This window comes from Electrophorus electricus, chromosome 2, assembly GCF_013358815.1.
Source record: "Electrophorus electricus isolate fEleEle1 chromosome 2, fEleEle1.pri, whole genome shotgun sequence".
Classification (NCBI taxonomy): Eukaryota; Metazoa; Chordata; class Actinopteri; order Gymnotiformes; family Gymnotidae; genus Electrophorus; species Electrophorus electricus.
Genome location: NC_049536.1, coordinates 14,206,257 through 14,223,873, shown reverse-complemented (window position 1 = coordinate 14,223,873; position 17,617 = coordinate 14,206,257). Strand labels below are relative to the sequence as shown.

General features: G+C 35.5%; 1 protein-coding gene across 1 annotated transcript; it reads right to left on the bottom strand.

Annotated features, from left to right (window-relative positions):
• Nucleotides 1–1,234: 1,234 nt before the first annotated feature.
• Nucleotides 1,235–3,318, bottom strand: lepb (leptin b). Its single transcript, XM_035523696.1, has 2 exons — nt 3,184–3,318; nt 1,235–1,934 (listed from the first exon to the last, which is right to left on the bottom strand). The coding sequence occupies exons 1-2, from the start codon at nt 3,316–3,318 to the stop codon at nt 1,599–1,601; spliced, it is 471 nt and encodes a 156-aa protein (XP_035379589.1). The 3' UTR covers nt 1,235–1,598.
• Between the last annotated feature and the right edge of the window lie 14,299 nt (nt 3,319–17,617).

Here is a 17,617-nt window from a genome sequence, read left to right as displayed (position 1 = left end):
CGATTATATGGGCAAATGTTAAACATTTGTCAAGCTTCACATAATGGTGATTTAATTTATTTAGGTGAGAGAACTAGCGGATTTGTGTAACAACAGGTTGTCCTTAACGAAGTTCAGTAATACTGTCTAGCCTTTGGTCTGTAATAGCACGTTGTATTTTTTTTGTATTACATAGTTTAAAAACTATTATTACTACCAATAACAATCAATGTGAATATGGACTTGAATTAAACTGTCGTCATACCACAGCAAAATCCATTGTTGATTTAATATCCATAGTGAACACCCATAGTGAACACAATATAAGTTAACATCCCAAATGAAAACCATGAATTAATTTCCGCTGGCTATTTCTGTGTGGTACGAAAATACTGATAGAAATAGAATATATATATATATATATATATATATTTATATATATATATATATATATATATATATATATATATATATATATATATATATATATATATATATATATATATATAAAAAGAATAAAACATATTATATCTCTAAAACTGTTCAGCTTAATGTTATAGAGGTAAGCAGCAACTGTTCTGACCTAATTAATTAAATTAAAATATATATAATAATACAATGGATTTATATGGCACTTTTCAATAACCCAAAGATGCTTATAACGATTGACAAAGAAACATATATAGAACCAGCAATGAATACAACAAATACAAGGCATTATAGGTACAGGATAAGAACAAAGAGGTAAAGAGCAAAACAGATATATTGAATAAATAAACTGAGGAGAGACAGATAAAGAAATGAAAGGAACAGATGAGGTCTGGGGCAGGTTGTATGCAAGGGAAAATAGATGAGTTTTGAGGTTGGATTTAGCTCTGGGAGGGAGGGGAATTCCAGACATGGGGAGCAGTTACAGAAAAGGCTCAGTCACTAAACGTATTAGAAGATGGGACAGCTGACAGATTGATTGAGGAAGACCTGAGAGCATGGTGTGTAGTGATGAAGATGAGTGGAGAACAGGATTGTTAAGAACCTTGATTGTATGGAGGAGAACCTAGAAATTAATGTAATATTTAACCAGGAGCTGGTGAAGATTACAGAAAATGGGTGTAATGTGGTGAGAAGAGCGAGTATGTGTTAGGTGACATGCAGCAGGATTCTGAACCATTTGAAGTTTTCAAAACAAGGAGGACCTAATACCAGGGTCTTCAAAAAAAAAATTTATTGAAATGAATTAGCAGGAAGTACAAACCTACATTAAAAATTGTTCAGTTAAATTATAGCGCTAAAACGTTTTAAACAATTAAAGTTCATTTATACTGTGAACAAACAGACAAATATTAGGCAAAACAGAGTTGAGAAACCCTTTAAAAATCCCTAATTAAAAACACATTTAAAATAGCCACAAAAGGCAAGTAATGCAATAGTTCATATGTAAGCACTGTGATATTTTTCAAATCTAAAATATCAGAAGGAAGTTGAGAATGTAACGTATAAAGCAAAAGGCATTAAAAAGACTGAGCAGTCTAAATTCACAATTTAGAGAACTAATCCTGTGTGGTGTGTTTGCATGCTTGAGCATTTCTGAAGTTTCACATGTGTGTGGCTAGGTTTGATTCTTAGCAATAGTGTAACTTATCCAGGTTGAGGCAAAATCTCTCCATGTAACTCTGGAGTTCCAGCAGACACAAGTAGCTGGAAGTGATGGGAAAGGTCGTGTCATGCTTGTGCAGGATAGTCATAGGCTTGGGCAGGGAGCATCTTAGAGACACAGCCAAACTCTCCAGGTAAGTGATCATAACCTCCAGATCCAGCTGGAGCTGCCTCAGGTAGTGGGCTGGGTAAACCTTGAGCCTCACCTGCAGGTTGCCAAGATGTGTCAGAATGGAGGTCAATCCCTGAATAGGTGTGTCATGGTCACGGTCAAAGTCAATATCTGGGGACATCTGAAAATACTGGGGAGATGAAGTCAAAAAATTAAGAATAAATAAATAACAACATGTGAATGGAGTTAAAGGCTGCTGGCACAACTGAATAAATATGGACCTATTTTCCCCTATTCATAAACCTGGTCATTTATACACTCTGAATGTCTAAATGTGTATATTTTCTAAGTTCTGCATTAGTGAGCTTATTTGATTGCTGTAAGAGACCTAGTGTACTACAACAACAACAAAAAAATCATTAAATTCAACACACACACACACACACACACACACACACACACACATATATATATATATATATATATACATATATATATATATATATATACTTGCAAATATAACAAATATATAATTTTAAACACTATTATACATTATACATTATACATAAGGTTATACATAATCTTAAACAATTGCAATAAGTTTAGAGTAATAAAACTTTAAGATATTTTATGATCTATCTTCACCTTTGATTTTATCATGTATCTTTCAACTTATCCTTTTAAAACGTATTTTCTCTTATCAAAAACAAATCTATATTCTCCCTCTGAATCACTTCACTTCCACAAATATCCATGTGGACATATTCACATTCCATGTGAATGTGTGCACCCTTTGACAGAAGTGAAATGTTTTTGAAGGCATTATATGATTATATCATGATTTCTAGACTAAGAAATATAAACACTAGTTGACTGAATGAAATAGCCACTTAGCCATAAACACTTATTTAGAACAGCAAGATGAATAAAGCAAATGATGCAGTCTATGCTTTGAAGACGTTTCAGGATTAACAACATTCAAAAATGCTGTTTAGAAAGTTGCTTTTGTTAGCTACTTGGACCAGTACTGTACTACCAATACCTCAGTTCATCATATAGGTAAAATTTGTTGATCAATAGAGATTTGCTTCCTAACTTAACAGTTATAAACCCAGAGTTGTACAGCAAGAAAACGGTTTGGCAAATTAATACCTACAGAAACAAAATCAGAGCTTTAAAATAGAGAAAATATCTCAAGCAACAATTAAAAAGCAGAAATTCCAGTCTTTGATACTGTATCACAAACTTTGTACAATAAATTATAATTTTAGTGAAAATTTATATATTTGCACTAAAATGATTAAGTTACTCCAAAGTCTAGGTATGAAAGACACCAGCTCTTTGCTGTCTGACTCACATCCGAAGGCCTTAGTTTCCATACAAGGGTCTTTCTGCAAGAAGCAACATTCTTTTGTTACCTGAGGAATTAGGCAGTTTACCTCTTCTTTGATCCTCTTGATTCTGCTCACAGAGGTTTTTGCTATGATGCAGACCATGTCGGCAGTGGGATGGCAGACTACTAGGGCCAATACAGCTGCCATTACGATACAGGAGAGAGCCACTGCAGAATGCATCTGTTTTCCACAATGAAGTACATATATCAGTGCAATGACATGCTCTCATTCACTGTTGTGCCTATGTCACGTATCTGATATCTATAGCAATGAGAAGCATTCATTCCTGTTTCAATCTTCTCATATGAACATTTGAAAAGCATTACAAATGGGTTCATTCAACTAACAGAGCATGTATGTGAACTTATTAACTACTGAAAAGGCAAAATTCTGGACAGTGTCAATATTCAGATAGTTCTGCAGTCAGTTAATTTAAAAGTTCAGGCTACAGGACTGTGTTATCCAACAGTATGCAAATCAGATATGGCTTACCTCTTGATGTGTGGAGTGGGACATAGAGCAGCGTCAGGCTCTTTCTTTTATAGCCCTGAGCGACTGACTCATCGCCAGGGTGAATCACCATCACCCCCAGCACCAGAAACAGCCTTTTGAAATCACAAAGATTGCAGCACAAAAATGACCCCCCACCCCACCCCCAAATCTTCCAGCCTCCTTCTTTTAGATCCAGGACTAAGTCTACAGGTAAAGTCAGACCCAGACATAAATGAGTAAGAGTTAAAACAGCTACATTAGTGTTAAAAATGTTTTTAAGTAATGCTATTGTATTTTTTTTATCTTTATTAAAAAAAAATCTGTTTATGTGGGTGTATGCATTGTAAATAATTCTGTATTTTCTACATAAATATTCTGCTTGAAATGCTACATGATAAAAACATCACTGCTTCTGATATAGACCAAGATTACGTTTACCAGACAGACTTCTCTACAGTGACTTACAAAATTGCTTTGTTGTCTCAGTGGGCTATTAAGATTATTAAGGCTATACATAATTTGTCATTTTTTAAATCATATTTATTATATTTAATTTAATATTATTAATTTTATTTGATTTTATATTTCATGATTTGCAGTAAATGTAATAATGTGTATATAAACTTTGCTTATCCTTTCCTGTGTACAGTACTGTGTATTTTGGAATGAAAAGTGATATAATAACAACAACAACAATTTTCACCTTGTCATCTTTTGAGTCATGTTAAAAAGAATTCTTAAATATTTAATAGTTGCCAATTTAATTTGTTATTCTGCTGTTTATTATCTTCAGTTGTGTAATGCATATACTAGATTATATGATATAAATGAACATTATCTCATGGTCAATTCAAGTTGTTTCAGTACAAAATAGGCTTCATATTTTCTCCACCTTTTTAATTTAACAAATGATTGTTGAGTTTTAAAGTCAAGGCAGTTTAGATAAGTCCCCAAATTAACAAATAATACATCTAAACTAATAATACATCTAAACTACAATCTAAACTAAAACTACAAATATAGTAAGATCACAATAACTGTGAGACAGTACTGACCAAGATATTTAAATAATTACTTTATCATTTGTAACCTTTCACTCCAGAGGTTACCATATAAATTGGTTTTGTCTCTTATGGCTTATTTATTTATTGTCACGGGACGCTCCCCCCACACGAGTCACGTGGTGCGGCCTGCCGCGTGCAGGTGGGGTTTGTAGCCACGCCCTCCGTGATGGCACGCACCTGCACGTGGTTTAACATTGAGCGTTTGTCTGTCTTTTTAAACCTCCGTCAGGGCGTGCCTCATTGTTGGTCATTGTCGATGTTTATGTAGATGTCGTTTGCCTATGTGACGTTGATGGTTATGTAGTCTCCGTTGTTAGTGTTGAACTGTTTGTGTTCATGTTCATTGTTGTCACTATGTCTGAGTGCCACCATTGTCGTTCGTGTTTAATGTCATTAAATGTTTCACCACGTGAAGGGAGTCTGTGCGTCCTGCTCCGCGCCCTGCGGCACTCGGGCCGTTACATTTATTGTCTTACTAAGCTTTAAATCCTTAAATACAACTATGCAACATAATGAAAGATGTGATAATGAGATGATATATTTCAAAATGGAGATATATATATATATATATATATATATATATATATATATATATATATATATATATATATATATATATATAGATAGATATATATATAGAGAGAGAGAGAGAGATAGATAGCTCTATCTATCTATCTATCTATCTATCTATCTATCTATCTATCTATCTATCTATCTATATATAGCATGTATGTATAGCATGTATGTATAAATAGTGAAAAAGTCAAATATATATATATATATATATATATATATATATATATATATATATATATATATATATATATAATAGTGAAAAAGTCCAAAATATTATATATATATATATATATATATATATATATATATATAATATTTTGGACTTTTTCACTATTTATACATACATGCTACATGATTGTTTAATTATACAATAATTATTATTCAGTGAATCATTGGATTTATGCAAAATAAGTTTTTGTTTTTTAAAAGGGTCTTGAGTTAGTGCAACATGTCTAGAGTTTCAGCAGGAAAGTTGTGAGAGTTTCTCATTTAAGGGGGGGGTGGGGGTGGAGAATTGGGAGCATGAGCAGCAGGAGGCAGAAACTGGAAGAAACTGGCTCAGACTTGTAGGAGAAAAGGTTACTCTTGGGAGAATGTCATGTTCCTCTCTATATTCAGGGATATTTTCTCAAAAGCATTTAAAACAGACTTTCATAATCTTTCACTATACAGATGGATTTATGTTAACTTACATGCATCTGATTTTTGCTTGAATCTACTTATGTCTGGAATGAGAATGTCTGGTTGCTCCTTATTAACCTTTGTGTGAGGTATATGTAAGTGCATATGGTTAGGGGGCGTGTGTGTGTGTGTCTGTTGTGTGCTTCTGAGTATGTGTAAAGTTATTTCTCTTTAATCCTTGACATGGCTTGTGCTGGACTTGACTAGCTCTATGCTTACGACCATTTTCCTGTTGTTATTGCACAGTAAGGTCACTCTTCCACTGATGAAAAAAGCAGACGCATGCTGGGGTCCATTAAGCTTGCCGGCATCATTTTTATATAGCTATGTGAGTAGATGGCTTTATTTACAGGGTGAAACATGAATCATGGCTTGTGGATAGCACTGGTGTGAATTCTTGTTAGTACAGCTGATAAAACTACATTTATTGACTTGGGTGTATTCATGTATTTAGTTAGTTCTGAGTGCATTAAAACAACAAGAAAACTAAAAGGCGGTTACTGTGTAATAAGGAAAAGAAAAAAGATTTGCATTTTTTAAATATTATACATTTTTGCTCTTTATTTTGGTGCTGGCTTAAGTTACTTTTGAGTTCTCTTAATAATAATTCTATGTCTTTATTCAACAGTCTGGATGACATTGTCCTGCAGCTGGTTATTGTGGTTTGTATTCTGCACTATGTTTTGAGATTCGGGCATGTAGTGAATACAGAATGCCTTTACCCCCTTTCAACTTTTTAACAATTTCATGTGTTCCAAAACTGAATCATAGTTTGCACTTAACCGAATTTGTCACCCATCAATGCAAATAACTTTTTAATGTGAAAGCAAGAATTACTTTTTTTTTCATAACTAAGTACAAATAACAAGAAGAAATCATGACTGGACAAGGATTCACCACCCTAGCAATTCCAGCTGTTGAGTCTCTGAGTAAGCTGTAATCAGAGTTGTACTTCAACACTGGAATCTTTGGCCAATTTCTTAGACAAAATTTCTCAAGCTCCACCAAGTTACTTGGAGACTGTTTTTGAACAACAATTTTAAATTTATTTCACAGATGTGCATTTGGAGTGATGCCTGCCATTGGACTAGCCACTTCAGGATGTTCAGCTTTTTTTATTTGGAGCCAATGCATTCTGATTTACAGATATGGGCAAATTTGTTGGTATCCTTCCACAAAAAAAGAAAGAACCCACAATTTCCTCTAAAATAACTTGAAACTGACAAAAGTAATTGGCATCCATCATTGTTTATTCCACATTTAATAAAAATCAGACTTTGCTTTTAAATATTGGCTCAACAGAATGTTTTAAATAATTTGTTTTAAATATTTAACAAATGAAATGGCATGAGCAAAAATTATGGAACCTTTAATCTAATAGTTCATTGCACAACCTTTAGAGGCAATCATTGCAAAAAAAGTTTGGAACTCTCAATGAGACTTCTGCACCTGTTTTATTTCATCCACTTTTCCTGAGCAAACTGCTCGAGCTGACTTAAGTTTGAAGGGTACCTTCTCCAGGCTGAATGTTTCATCTTTTTCTATAGACGTTCAATAAAATTCTAATCAGGGCTCACAGAAGGCCACTTTATAATAGTCCAATGTTTTGTTCTTAGCCATTCTTGAGTGCTTTTAGCTGAGTGCTGGATGGGGTTATGACCTGCAACTGAGACAAAGCTTTTTGTTTTACTTCAGAATGCCTTGAAGGTCTTGAGATTTTATTGTGACCTGCACAGATTCACCTTGAGCCAGACGCAGCACACAGCGTCAAAACATAACTGAGCCTCCGCCTTGTTTCATATTAGGTATAGTGTCCATTTCTTTGAGAGCTTTGTTTTTCCGTCTGTGAACATAGAGTTGATGTGTCTTGCCAAAAACCTCCCATTTTGTCTCATCTGTCCAAAGGACATTCTGCCAGAAGCATCGTGGTTTGGCAATATGTATTTTAGCAAACTCCCATCTGGTTTTTAATTTTTTTTTTCTTTCAATCGAACCCTCCTGGGTCTTCTTCCATGGAGCCCACTGTCACTTAAAAATTGATGAATGCAATTGGACACTGCCGTACCTTGACCTTGGAGTTTGGCTTGTATCTCTTTGGAAGTTTTCCTTGGCTTTTTGCCTACCATTTGCACTATCCTTCTGTACAATCCAGGGTCAATTTTCCTCTTGCGGCCACATCCAGGGAGGTTGGCTACGGCCCCATGGACCTTAAACTTCTGACTAATGATGCTTAGAGATAGTCTTAAAGCCTTTTAAAAATCTGTGTCTATCATTTTCTTTCTGCTCTCCTCAGACAACTCTCTCCTTTGCTTTCCCTGGTATATATTCAGAGTGGTGCACATTATGATACTAAACAACAGCACGGTGGCTCCTTTTCTCCATTTAAATAGGCTGAATGACTAATAAGATTAAAGATGTGTGATGCTATTTAAAAAAAACAGTCTGAAATATTGCTATAATCCAATTAAATACAATCTTTTCTAGTGGTACCAACAAATTTGTCCAGCCCATTTTAGAATGTCTGTTATTGTGGAATAAGCAATAATGCATATCTTTTCACACGTTTTTTGCTTTACTTTGACATTCCAAAGACTTGCAGGTATATGTGAGACAATTGCTTTTAATTTCATCGCTTTTCAAGGATGAATGAATCATTGCTTCAATGAGCTACATGGGTATCAACAAATTTGTCCACATCTGTATTCTGCATGTTTTGGGTCATTGCTATAGTTCTTATGCACACGTTCTTCCATCTTTGTCATAAAGAAGTGTAAGTCCTTTACAGTTGCCATAGGCCTCTTGGTGGACTTCCTACTGACAACTCTTTTGCCTGCACAGTCAGTTTGGGACATAGCAAATTCACAGTTGTTTTCTATTTTATCCATATTTTATTGAGCAACCCAGCTGTGCTTTAGGTATATTCAGTGGCTTCATATTTTCTTATATCCTTATTCTGACTAATGTTTTTCAAGAGTTGATTAGAATGTTGCACGATCTCCATGTTGTAGCTTGTCTTTGAAAATAAATAAGCAAATTATTAGAATTAATATATGTCAATAATATATGCCACGGATGGCACTAATCCAGTAAATGTAGTTTGGAGAAGAGTTGGTTACTTCAGGAGTAATATAGGTATAGGTAATAGGTATATCAAAGCAAATGGGTGAATACCTATGCAGTCAGTTTTAAATTTTTTAATTGCAATTAACTAAAAAAAAAATATTGTGGATTTTTTTTTACTTTGACATTATGTTAATGAGTGACAGAAAAAATCTCAGTTAAATGCATAATGACTCCATGTAACAGCATCATCGGTTTCATTTCAACATGAGGGGATCCCATTCTCTTAGCCACAATCAAAACAAGTGAATGAATCAAAACCAAACCAATATGTAGCTCAGGACCTTTAGTTAAATACAATCATTATACAACAGATAACTTTCTTTAGCATTGGTTAGTGATACTGACTTCAAATATGTGGGTTTGAAAAAACACTTAAATCAGCTGAGTTTATGTAAAAACTTTGTAATAAATGTTGGATTAATGATAGAATAGTAACACCTTATAAGGCAAGACGCAATATTATGAAGACGGGAAATGATCCATTGCTATTCTGTAGCCTTTAAACTATATGCATTAGAAGTAACAATGCTTTGAGAAATATCTGATTGAGTAGGAAATGTGTGCACTCGCGTTTTTTCCTAATGGTTTTTCAGTTATCACATTGACTTTAAGCATTACAATATTGGGTTCAAGCTACATTTGCCTTGGTGATATGCTTACGATACTTTAGCTGGACCACTACACTGGCCAGTCTAGAATATACATTAGTACTCACTCGCTGACTGACAGATTTTTGTTGGTGAAACAAACTAGTAGTGAAGACTGCAGTGAATGCTTTTTTGCTTATGAGGAGTGTTTTTTATTTAGTTAGTTCCAAGAATGATTATTTTTGCTGGTGGTTTTGTTGACATATCTTAGATTAGCGTCTAATTTGCTGGATTGTAAAATGGAATGTTCATGACAATGTATTTCATTTTTATCTAGGGTGGAAAACAAAGAAAGAAAGAACTATTTTGCAGCTCAGGCCTTTCAAACATGAGCCACTATAAATAATCCAAAAGGCATATTTACCTATGTAACAGAAAATATCAGTCACATTTGATCATATCTAGGACTCTCCTGTAGACGAGATTTTTAATCTCAGTGAGATTTCATTTTCCTGGTTAAAAGATGAAAAACAAAAATAGAAAAAGAAGAAAAGAGAGAAAAAAAAACATTTTCAGTGATTTCTTGAACACTACAGTCAAGCATTTGTGAGGGAAACCTATAAGTAATGATGTTGCTACAATGAGCATGAACAAAAGATGCAAGGGTCTCCATGTTTACCATGTTTTGCCGCGTCCATAACTAACAGTTTCAAAGCACAAAGTAAGCGTCACACTTGCCCACTTCACCCAGCTGGACACTAATTCCCATCATGCCTCAGGAGAATGGAATATTGAGTACACCAGACTCCAATTATCCATTGAATATTTAAGCAAATCTGTTACTCTTTCCCAGTCCGAAGTAATGCCATTTCATTATGCATACTGAGTATTCTCTTTGGATTGCCTTTCTTTTGTTTTCTACATGGCTTGTTTTTGGATTACACTACTTGGGTTTTGTCCTGTTTACACGTTGCATGTTTACTGTTACTCTGGTTTCGACCCACTCCTGTACCTGACTATGATTCGGAAACCTTTGGATGATTGTTCAGCCTCTGTATCTACTCTGTTTTTGGATCACATCTTTGACATTCAACCCTTACAGTAGACCAATATTTTGGTACTTTAACCAAGCAGATATCTTGCAAGAAAAGACATCTCTCGGAACTGAAGCACGTCTTCTCATTCAGTGCAGCAAACAAGACATGTCCAAATCTGTGTTTCCTTCAAAGGTTTTCAAGCATATTATGTTGCAGGCACTGGGTGAAAAAATCACACAGTGGATACCACTCCTGGGCTTGCCTACTTGTCTTGTTCATGACTTCGCTTGAAGCGGTTAGCGGCAGCAAGAGCAAACCTAGCGCGTTACCTTTAAAAGACGGATTTAAATTAATGATTTATTGCGTATTTATCGTAACAGTGGCTAAAATATTATCTTAGAATGTTGCCTTGGTTAGATTGGTCAACTAAATCTTTTTTTCTTGTTTCAGGTTTCTTGTTCTTGCCTTATTCTGGCGAGCTGAAGATCAGTGTAATCTTGCATTTATTCAGAATCAATAGACTGCTATCTTCTAGCCTCTACACCAGATTGTTAAAATGATTGTCACTTAGGAATGAAAAATTGGCTGATTGAAATGACGTGATTAGTGCAGTTTTCAACTGGCCAAACAGCATTCATCAGAATTGTTTAGAATAACTTAATAACTTAGAATAACTTAAGATCTCTGGCACATGAAGTGGCAGTATCAATCCAATAAAGCATTCCTCTACTGGTAACAGGACTATGCTGACCAAAACAGCCATTAAAGCATCAAAACACTGCTGTGCTGTGTTCTAAGGGCCTAACTTGTCTTAAAATCATTTTGAAATACATTCTATGACCTTTGCTCATGTTCATTTTTGCTGAAGCTCCTGTTGTGTTCTATGGATAATATATACATCTCTTTATATGTTGATGCTGAACATGTGGCCTCTTCTAAGACTACATCAGGCACTCTTATGTGAAAAAAGTTGCATTTTTGTGGTTTCCCCCCTGCAAGGAGTAGTTCATGGAAATCCTGCCATAAATACTTTTCCTCTGTAGTGAGGACAAAACACCTCACTTTCAAATGCAGTTTTTCTTTTGCTAATCTGATTTTCAGATGCCTTTTGCATTTAAATAATATTACTAGATAATTACAAATTCATATGCAAATATGAATCTGACATCAATTATTTTCTAGAGTGCTAAATGTACATGGCACTGAACTTTTCCAGCCCCCTTGAGGCTTTGGGCAATCATTCATTCATGATCGTTCAGCAATAGAGAACTATGACCCTGCACCAAATGTTTTTTCATGACAGTTACTGGAAGCAGCTATTCCAGGTATTTTCAAGCTGCTATTTTACAGCTATTTGACTGGAAACTAAGCTGGAGAGATTTTTTTGGACATCTTACATTTAATATTAGTTTATTGTAATTTAGAGCCTGTTGGTCTGATTTAAAACTGCATGCAATATTTTGACTATGAACACATGCACTTTCCGCCACACATACACTTACAAGCACACAAACAGGCACATGCACACATGCATGCACAGATGTACACAAAACTAATTGGAGGTGGTTTTGTGCTCTCTGAACAAATATCTTGATGAGTTAGACTTATCTAATAACACCAGCTCACAACCCATACACTCATTCCTTTCTCTCCTCTGTGGTCTCTTCAGTTGACAATCTATTTTTGTTTTTCTGTTTTTTTTTGTTTTTTTTGTTGTTAATATCATCTCTCTGATAATGAGTGAGTCTGTGGTGCCTCTTTATGTCTGCTTACCGTAAGTAGATCTGGTGTCTGTTTGCTCAGATCACACATGGACTCATGCCTCATTAAGGCTTAGTTATGTGTAAGAGATGGTAGCCAAAGTAACACTGATATAAAGCACACGTTACTATGAGTCCCTCATCTTGTGTTCCACATGGAGACTCAAAATAGAAGTGACTGAAAATGTGTGTTTGTGTGTGTGTGGTGGGGGGTGTGCGTGTGTGTGTGGACAAGTATGATTCTGTGTGTGTGGGGGTGGTGCGTGTGTGTGTGTGTTTGTCTGTGTGTGGTTGCGTGTGGCAGTCCAAAGCTCTTCTCGTAAACTCCCGTAAAGCCTTTTTTTTTTTTTTTTTTTTTTGCACAGCAACGTATTCACATACCATTTTAAAGCACTGCAGAGTCAGAATGACTGCTGAACATGGATCATTGCAGCTATTCACAAGAGATCAAACATGTTTTTCTTTTCTCAAGGATGCCTTTGGCCATCATTATCTTGCTTCTAAACCACTATTGTATTAGGCAACCAAAACGAGGAGAGTGGCAGTAATTTCATGTTTTCAACAGCCTACTGGTCACGGCTTTTTTTAAAAATCATTTTGGAAAGATGGCTGCATCATAGCCAGAAATACATGTCTCCCACAGGAAATATAGGAAGAGCACCTCATCACATAAATACCATTACGATATATATCCAACCTATTTAGAACATATCAATTTCATACCACTAATGTTATGTAAATATGATACAGTGCATCAAAATAATAATTAACTAGGAATAATTCATTCATTCATTTATTTTGCAAAATGCCTGCCTAACTTTTGTGCATGGTCTTCATTAGGTTTCATTTTTGGAGAATCAAGTTCCTTTGGCAGTTGGCCTTTGTGTTGTGAGGTTGGAAGCACAAAGTGTTCTATGAGTTGGACATTCACAATAGCATTAATCCCCATCTGGGAAGCGTTAAGTGATAGGCGGGAATAGCCAGTACGTTCCCACCAGCGCCTGTAGCCACAGCTGCTGATGATCTCTGAGCTTTCAACCTGGTATTTGACCTCCTTTAACATTAAATGGGCATCCCTATAAGGCCCTGGCTTTGAGGAGCAGAGGGAAAAGTATGTGTGTATGTGTGCAGAGCATATGTTTCACTGTCTCTATAGGCAGGTCTGATACAGGCAAATTTTATTTGGTGTTTTTATTATTATTATTATTATTATTATTATTATTATTATTATGTAGTCCAAACCATAATGTTACAGATTAAAGAGTAAATATTGCATTTGTTGTTATGCATTGTGCTGACATATGCTAAGCATGTAGAGAATTTAAGCATAAATTGCAAATCCTCAAATAGATTTTTTAAGTTGATGTACATTGGAAAATAAACATTAACTTTAACCTTCTCAAAGGACTTGAAAAATATTATTTTTGATTTCACTGTCTCCATATGTCTAAAGAGCTCCTAAATGTCTATCTATGATATCATTCAAACAAAGCTTATGGAATCTGCATGCTTTAATAAGGTGTGCTAATACACACTCCTAGAAAAGATGAACTACTATAATGATGTACTCTGAGCATTTGATACTATTCTATAAGTTTTGGAATAATAGCTACAGTCAGAGATGTCACTGATTTCCCAAAAGCAGTGCTGCTGTTTGAACTCTGGGCATCTTCTATGACAGATAATAATATGAACAAAACTCAGAATGTTAATAAATCATGAAAATTCTGAAATTGTTCTATAAGCATTGGTGATGGTTTGTTCTATAAGTTGTTTCAATGAGTTGAAAGCTATAAAGGTGCTTGATTCGAGACATATATACAGGCTTTAACCAATCACTTTGTAGTTCTCTCCATCACCATTTCCCCAAACGGTGTTTTGTCCTGCCATAAAGGGGAACTGTCGTAGAAGTTGTTTGGAGTTCTAACAGCAGCACTACTTTTGGGAAATGAGTGACGTTTTTGATTGAGCTATTATTCCAAATAATAGTTTCTGACTAATGCTCAGAGTACATCATTATAGTAGTCCCTCTTTTCTAGGAGTGAGTTTGTTTTTATTATTGTCACACCTCATTACAGCCTACAGATTCTGTAAGACTGTTTTGAATGACATTAGAGCATTCTAGATAGACATTTAGGAGAGCTATATACAGTGCCCTTTAGACATATGGAAACAATGAATTCAAAAACAATCTTTTACATGTCATTCTCAGTCTGGATGTCTCTGGTTATAGATGTGTTAAAGGACACGAAGCAAAATTACTGACTTTATTTCTGGGGTATACTTTTAGTGTTTTGGAATAATTGCACTTTTAATTCCTCTCTTCTTTTTTTGATAACAAAAACTGGGTCGGATGCATTTAAACCGGGAGACTGACTTGGCTAGATCTTTTCTCTCAGTGAACACACTGGTTGTCTTGCTAGTGTTTCTGAGTCACTGTTCTGCTCAGTGTGCATGGAAACAGGCAGATGAGATGTTTCTGTAAAAACAATACAGTGCAATACACAGCACTGAAGAGCCATTGGTTGTGTTGTACAGCTCTGCTGTTTGCTTGTCCGAAAAATATATTTACAGGTTTGTCTATCTTTCTTGCTTACTTTCTTTCATTCATTCCATATAATCTACTAAACTGTTGTTTTCGACATCAACTCCTCCAAAACACCCAAACATATGCATTCAATACAGGGGAAAGGCTAGCATTCACCGTTTCTCCTTTTTTGAAGAAGTATTTTTCACTTATATTTCCTTTGACTATTCCATTCCTTCTACATGTGGAATACCATATCTATTTTTCTCATAAATATCTCCATTTCACATTTTAGAAGTATATTGCAAGGCAGCTAAAGTGAGTGTGGAAATTGTTTATATTGTACTTAGTGCTAGAAACATTTGTATAACTGTCTGTTAAATATATGTTCCCACTTTTTTGAGACTGAAAAATTAATACCGTATATGTAATGGCTGTTGGACAAGCAATTAAATAACTGAAAGGGAGTTCTCTGATTATTACACAGTAATGTAGCTATAGACTTTCAATGTCTTTCACTGCTTAATACAGTTTGAAATTATACACACACATGCTCAATAATAATTTTTGCAGTTGCATTACTTTTAGAGACAAAAATAAGGTTACCAAATGGGTTGAAACAGCTAATTTTAAACATAGTTTCTTTACATTTCTTTTTGACCTGGAGGCTATAAATGTAGAGATCTGTTTTGGGTGCAGTTCCCAGCTTGGCCTGTTGGAGGATCCAGTAGCTCAGGGTAGCCCAAGTAGATACACAGAACATCTAAAAATGACACAGAAAAAGATGGCCCTTTGGAACTAAAATTAAAACTGTTTACCCTACTCTCATGACTATGAGTTTAATTTAAAAAAATCATGTCTCCCCCTTCCAGTGGGTGGCAATATCTTTTTTCATCACACTTGGGCCTTCTGCCAGAGGCCTGGGAGTTGGAGAGTGTGATGCAGTATTTTTGCTGTTCCTAGGATTGTGTTCTTCTGGACTTAGATTGATGATGCCATTCCTGGAATCTGTTGGCTGATGTAAGACAATCCTCCCAATGGCTGGAAAAGACAGGACTGAAGGACAGCATCAAGGCACTAATCATGGCAACACACGATCAAGCTCTAAGCATGAGGTCAATAGAGGCAGCGGTGTATCACACCACACAAGACCCAAGAATTGTTCAAAAGAGCCTCTGAGACAGTCGAGCACCTAGTACCACGATGCAAGATGCTGGCAGGGTGAACATACACTGAGAGAAAACCAAGTGGCAGGGATCACATACTGGAACATATGCAACACATATGAGCTGGACACCCCGAAGTCCAAATGAGAGGAACCACAGAGAGTGGTAGAGAACAATAAGGCTACGATCTTATGAGGCCTTAACCGACACGCAAGTAGTGGCAAACCAACCAGACATTGTGACAGCAGATAAAATTTGGCAGCCACAAATGAATGATGGAAACATACAAAGGAAGGAAGGAATAGAAAAAGTATATATACATATATAAAATTCATAGAATACATTTTCTACCTATTGATCAGCAGAGTTATAACCTGCCTTCTGTCTTGTAGCTAGCACGCACAAGAAAGTATTCAAAAAATGTCATTCAGAAATTTGTGGCAGGGAAATTATGTTCCTGTCTTTCACATTGGTCTAGCTCCTTCACTTAAATTCAAACTTGTAACATACAGACTGTGTTTATGCTGTTGACATCTAAATCACATATAGCTTTGCTTGTGATCATCTGGACAAGTACCTGCCAGAGAGTGAATAATTATAAATTTGAAGTAATTCACTTGTGGCAATATCATACAACATATTGACAAGTTCAATATTTAAAGGACTACAGAATCAATTTAAAGGACTACCGAATTTACTATATACCAGATGCAGTTGGAAGAGTGGACAGAAATTACATGGCTTCTGAAGAGAGTGCATTCTAGTGTCTGATTTTTTTTTTATCTATGTCTTAATAAACAATCTAAAATCAATTGTTCACTCCATTTGAATAAAAAACAGCTAAAAAAAACCCCCCTGTCCAATATGTCTGGGGTCTCCATTTCTCAACGGAACCATTGCAGGATTTGTATTGAAATCTTTGTTGTGCATATCTACACATGAAAACATGTCTCTTTTATTTTAAAAAAAAATCATATAAGGACCGACAAATTTCTAAACAACCACGCAAATATTTCCTGCACATTGTCTCTTTGCCTTTGATACACTGCAACACTAGGTCAGTAGCAACGCAGAGACCCAAAACCTGTCTCTGCCACAGCTCCTCCCTCACTGATGACATCAGCTAAGCACTGCTCCATTTCCCAAGGCTGCATGCTGACACATAAATTACATGCCTTGTTCTTGGTTCATAATTCAAAGGGACTCCCCATATCTAACACAAAGGTCACTTAACCATTTTTTCTGTATAGACTTTGGTGGTGGCCCGGTTAAATCTAAGCACTAAGTTTACAGTTGTAAGCAATCTGTTTGCCTTGCAGGTGATGATTTGCTCAGTCTTGTCTCATAGACTTCTTTTGACAGATGAAAAGGGGTGTGTTAGACATGTTTTTGAAGTGATTTTGTCTTAATTTGGGTGAACATTATCTTTTCTTCCTATTCTGCTTCACAGCAGATGGCCATGCATG

Excerpts from the sequence above, each read along its gene's own strand:
- lepb (XM_035523696.1), bottom strand. The coding sequence starts at position 3,318 with ATGCATTCTGCAGTGGCTCTCTCCTGTATCGTAATGGCAGCTGTATTG. Across the intron at positions 1,935-3,183 it reads TCAAGAGGATCAAAGAAGAG|TATTTTCAGATGTCCCCAGA; the intron begins GTAAACTGCCTA and ends TCATCTCCCCAG.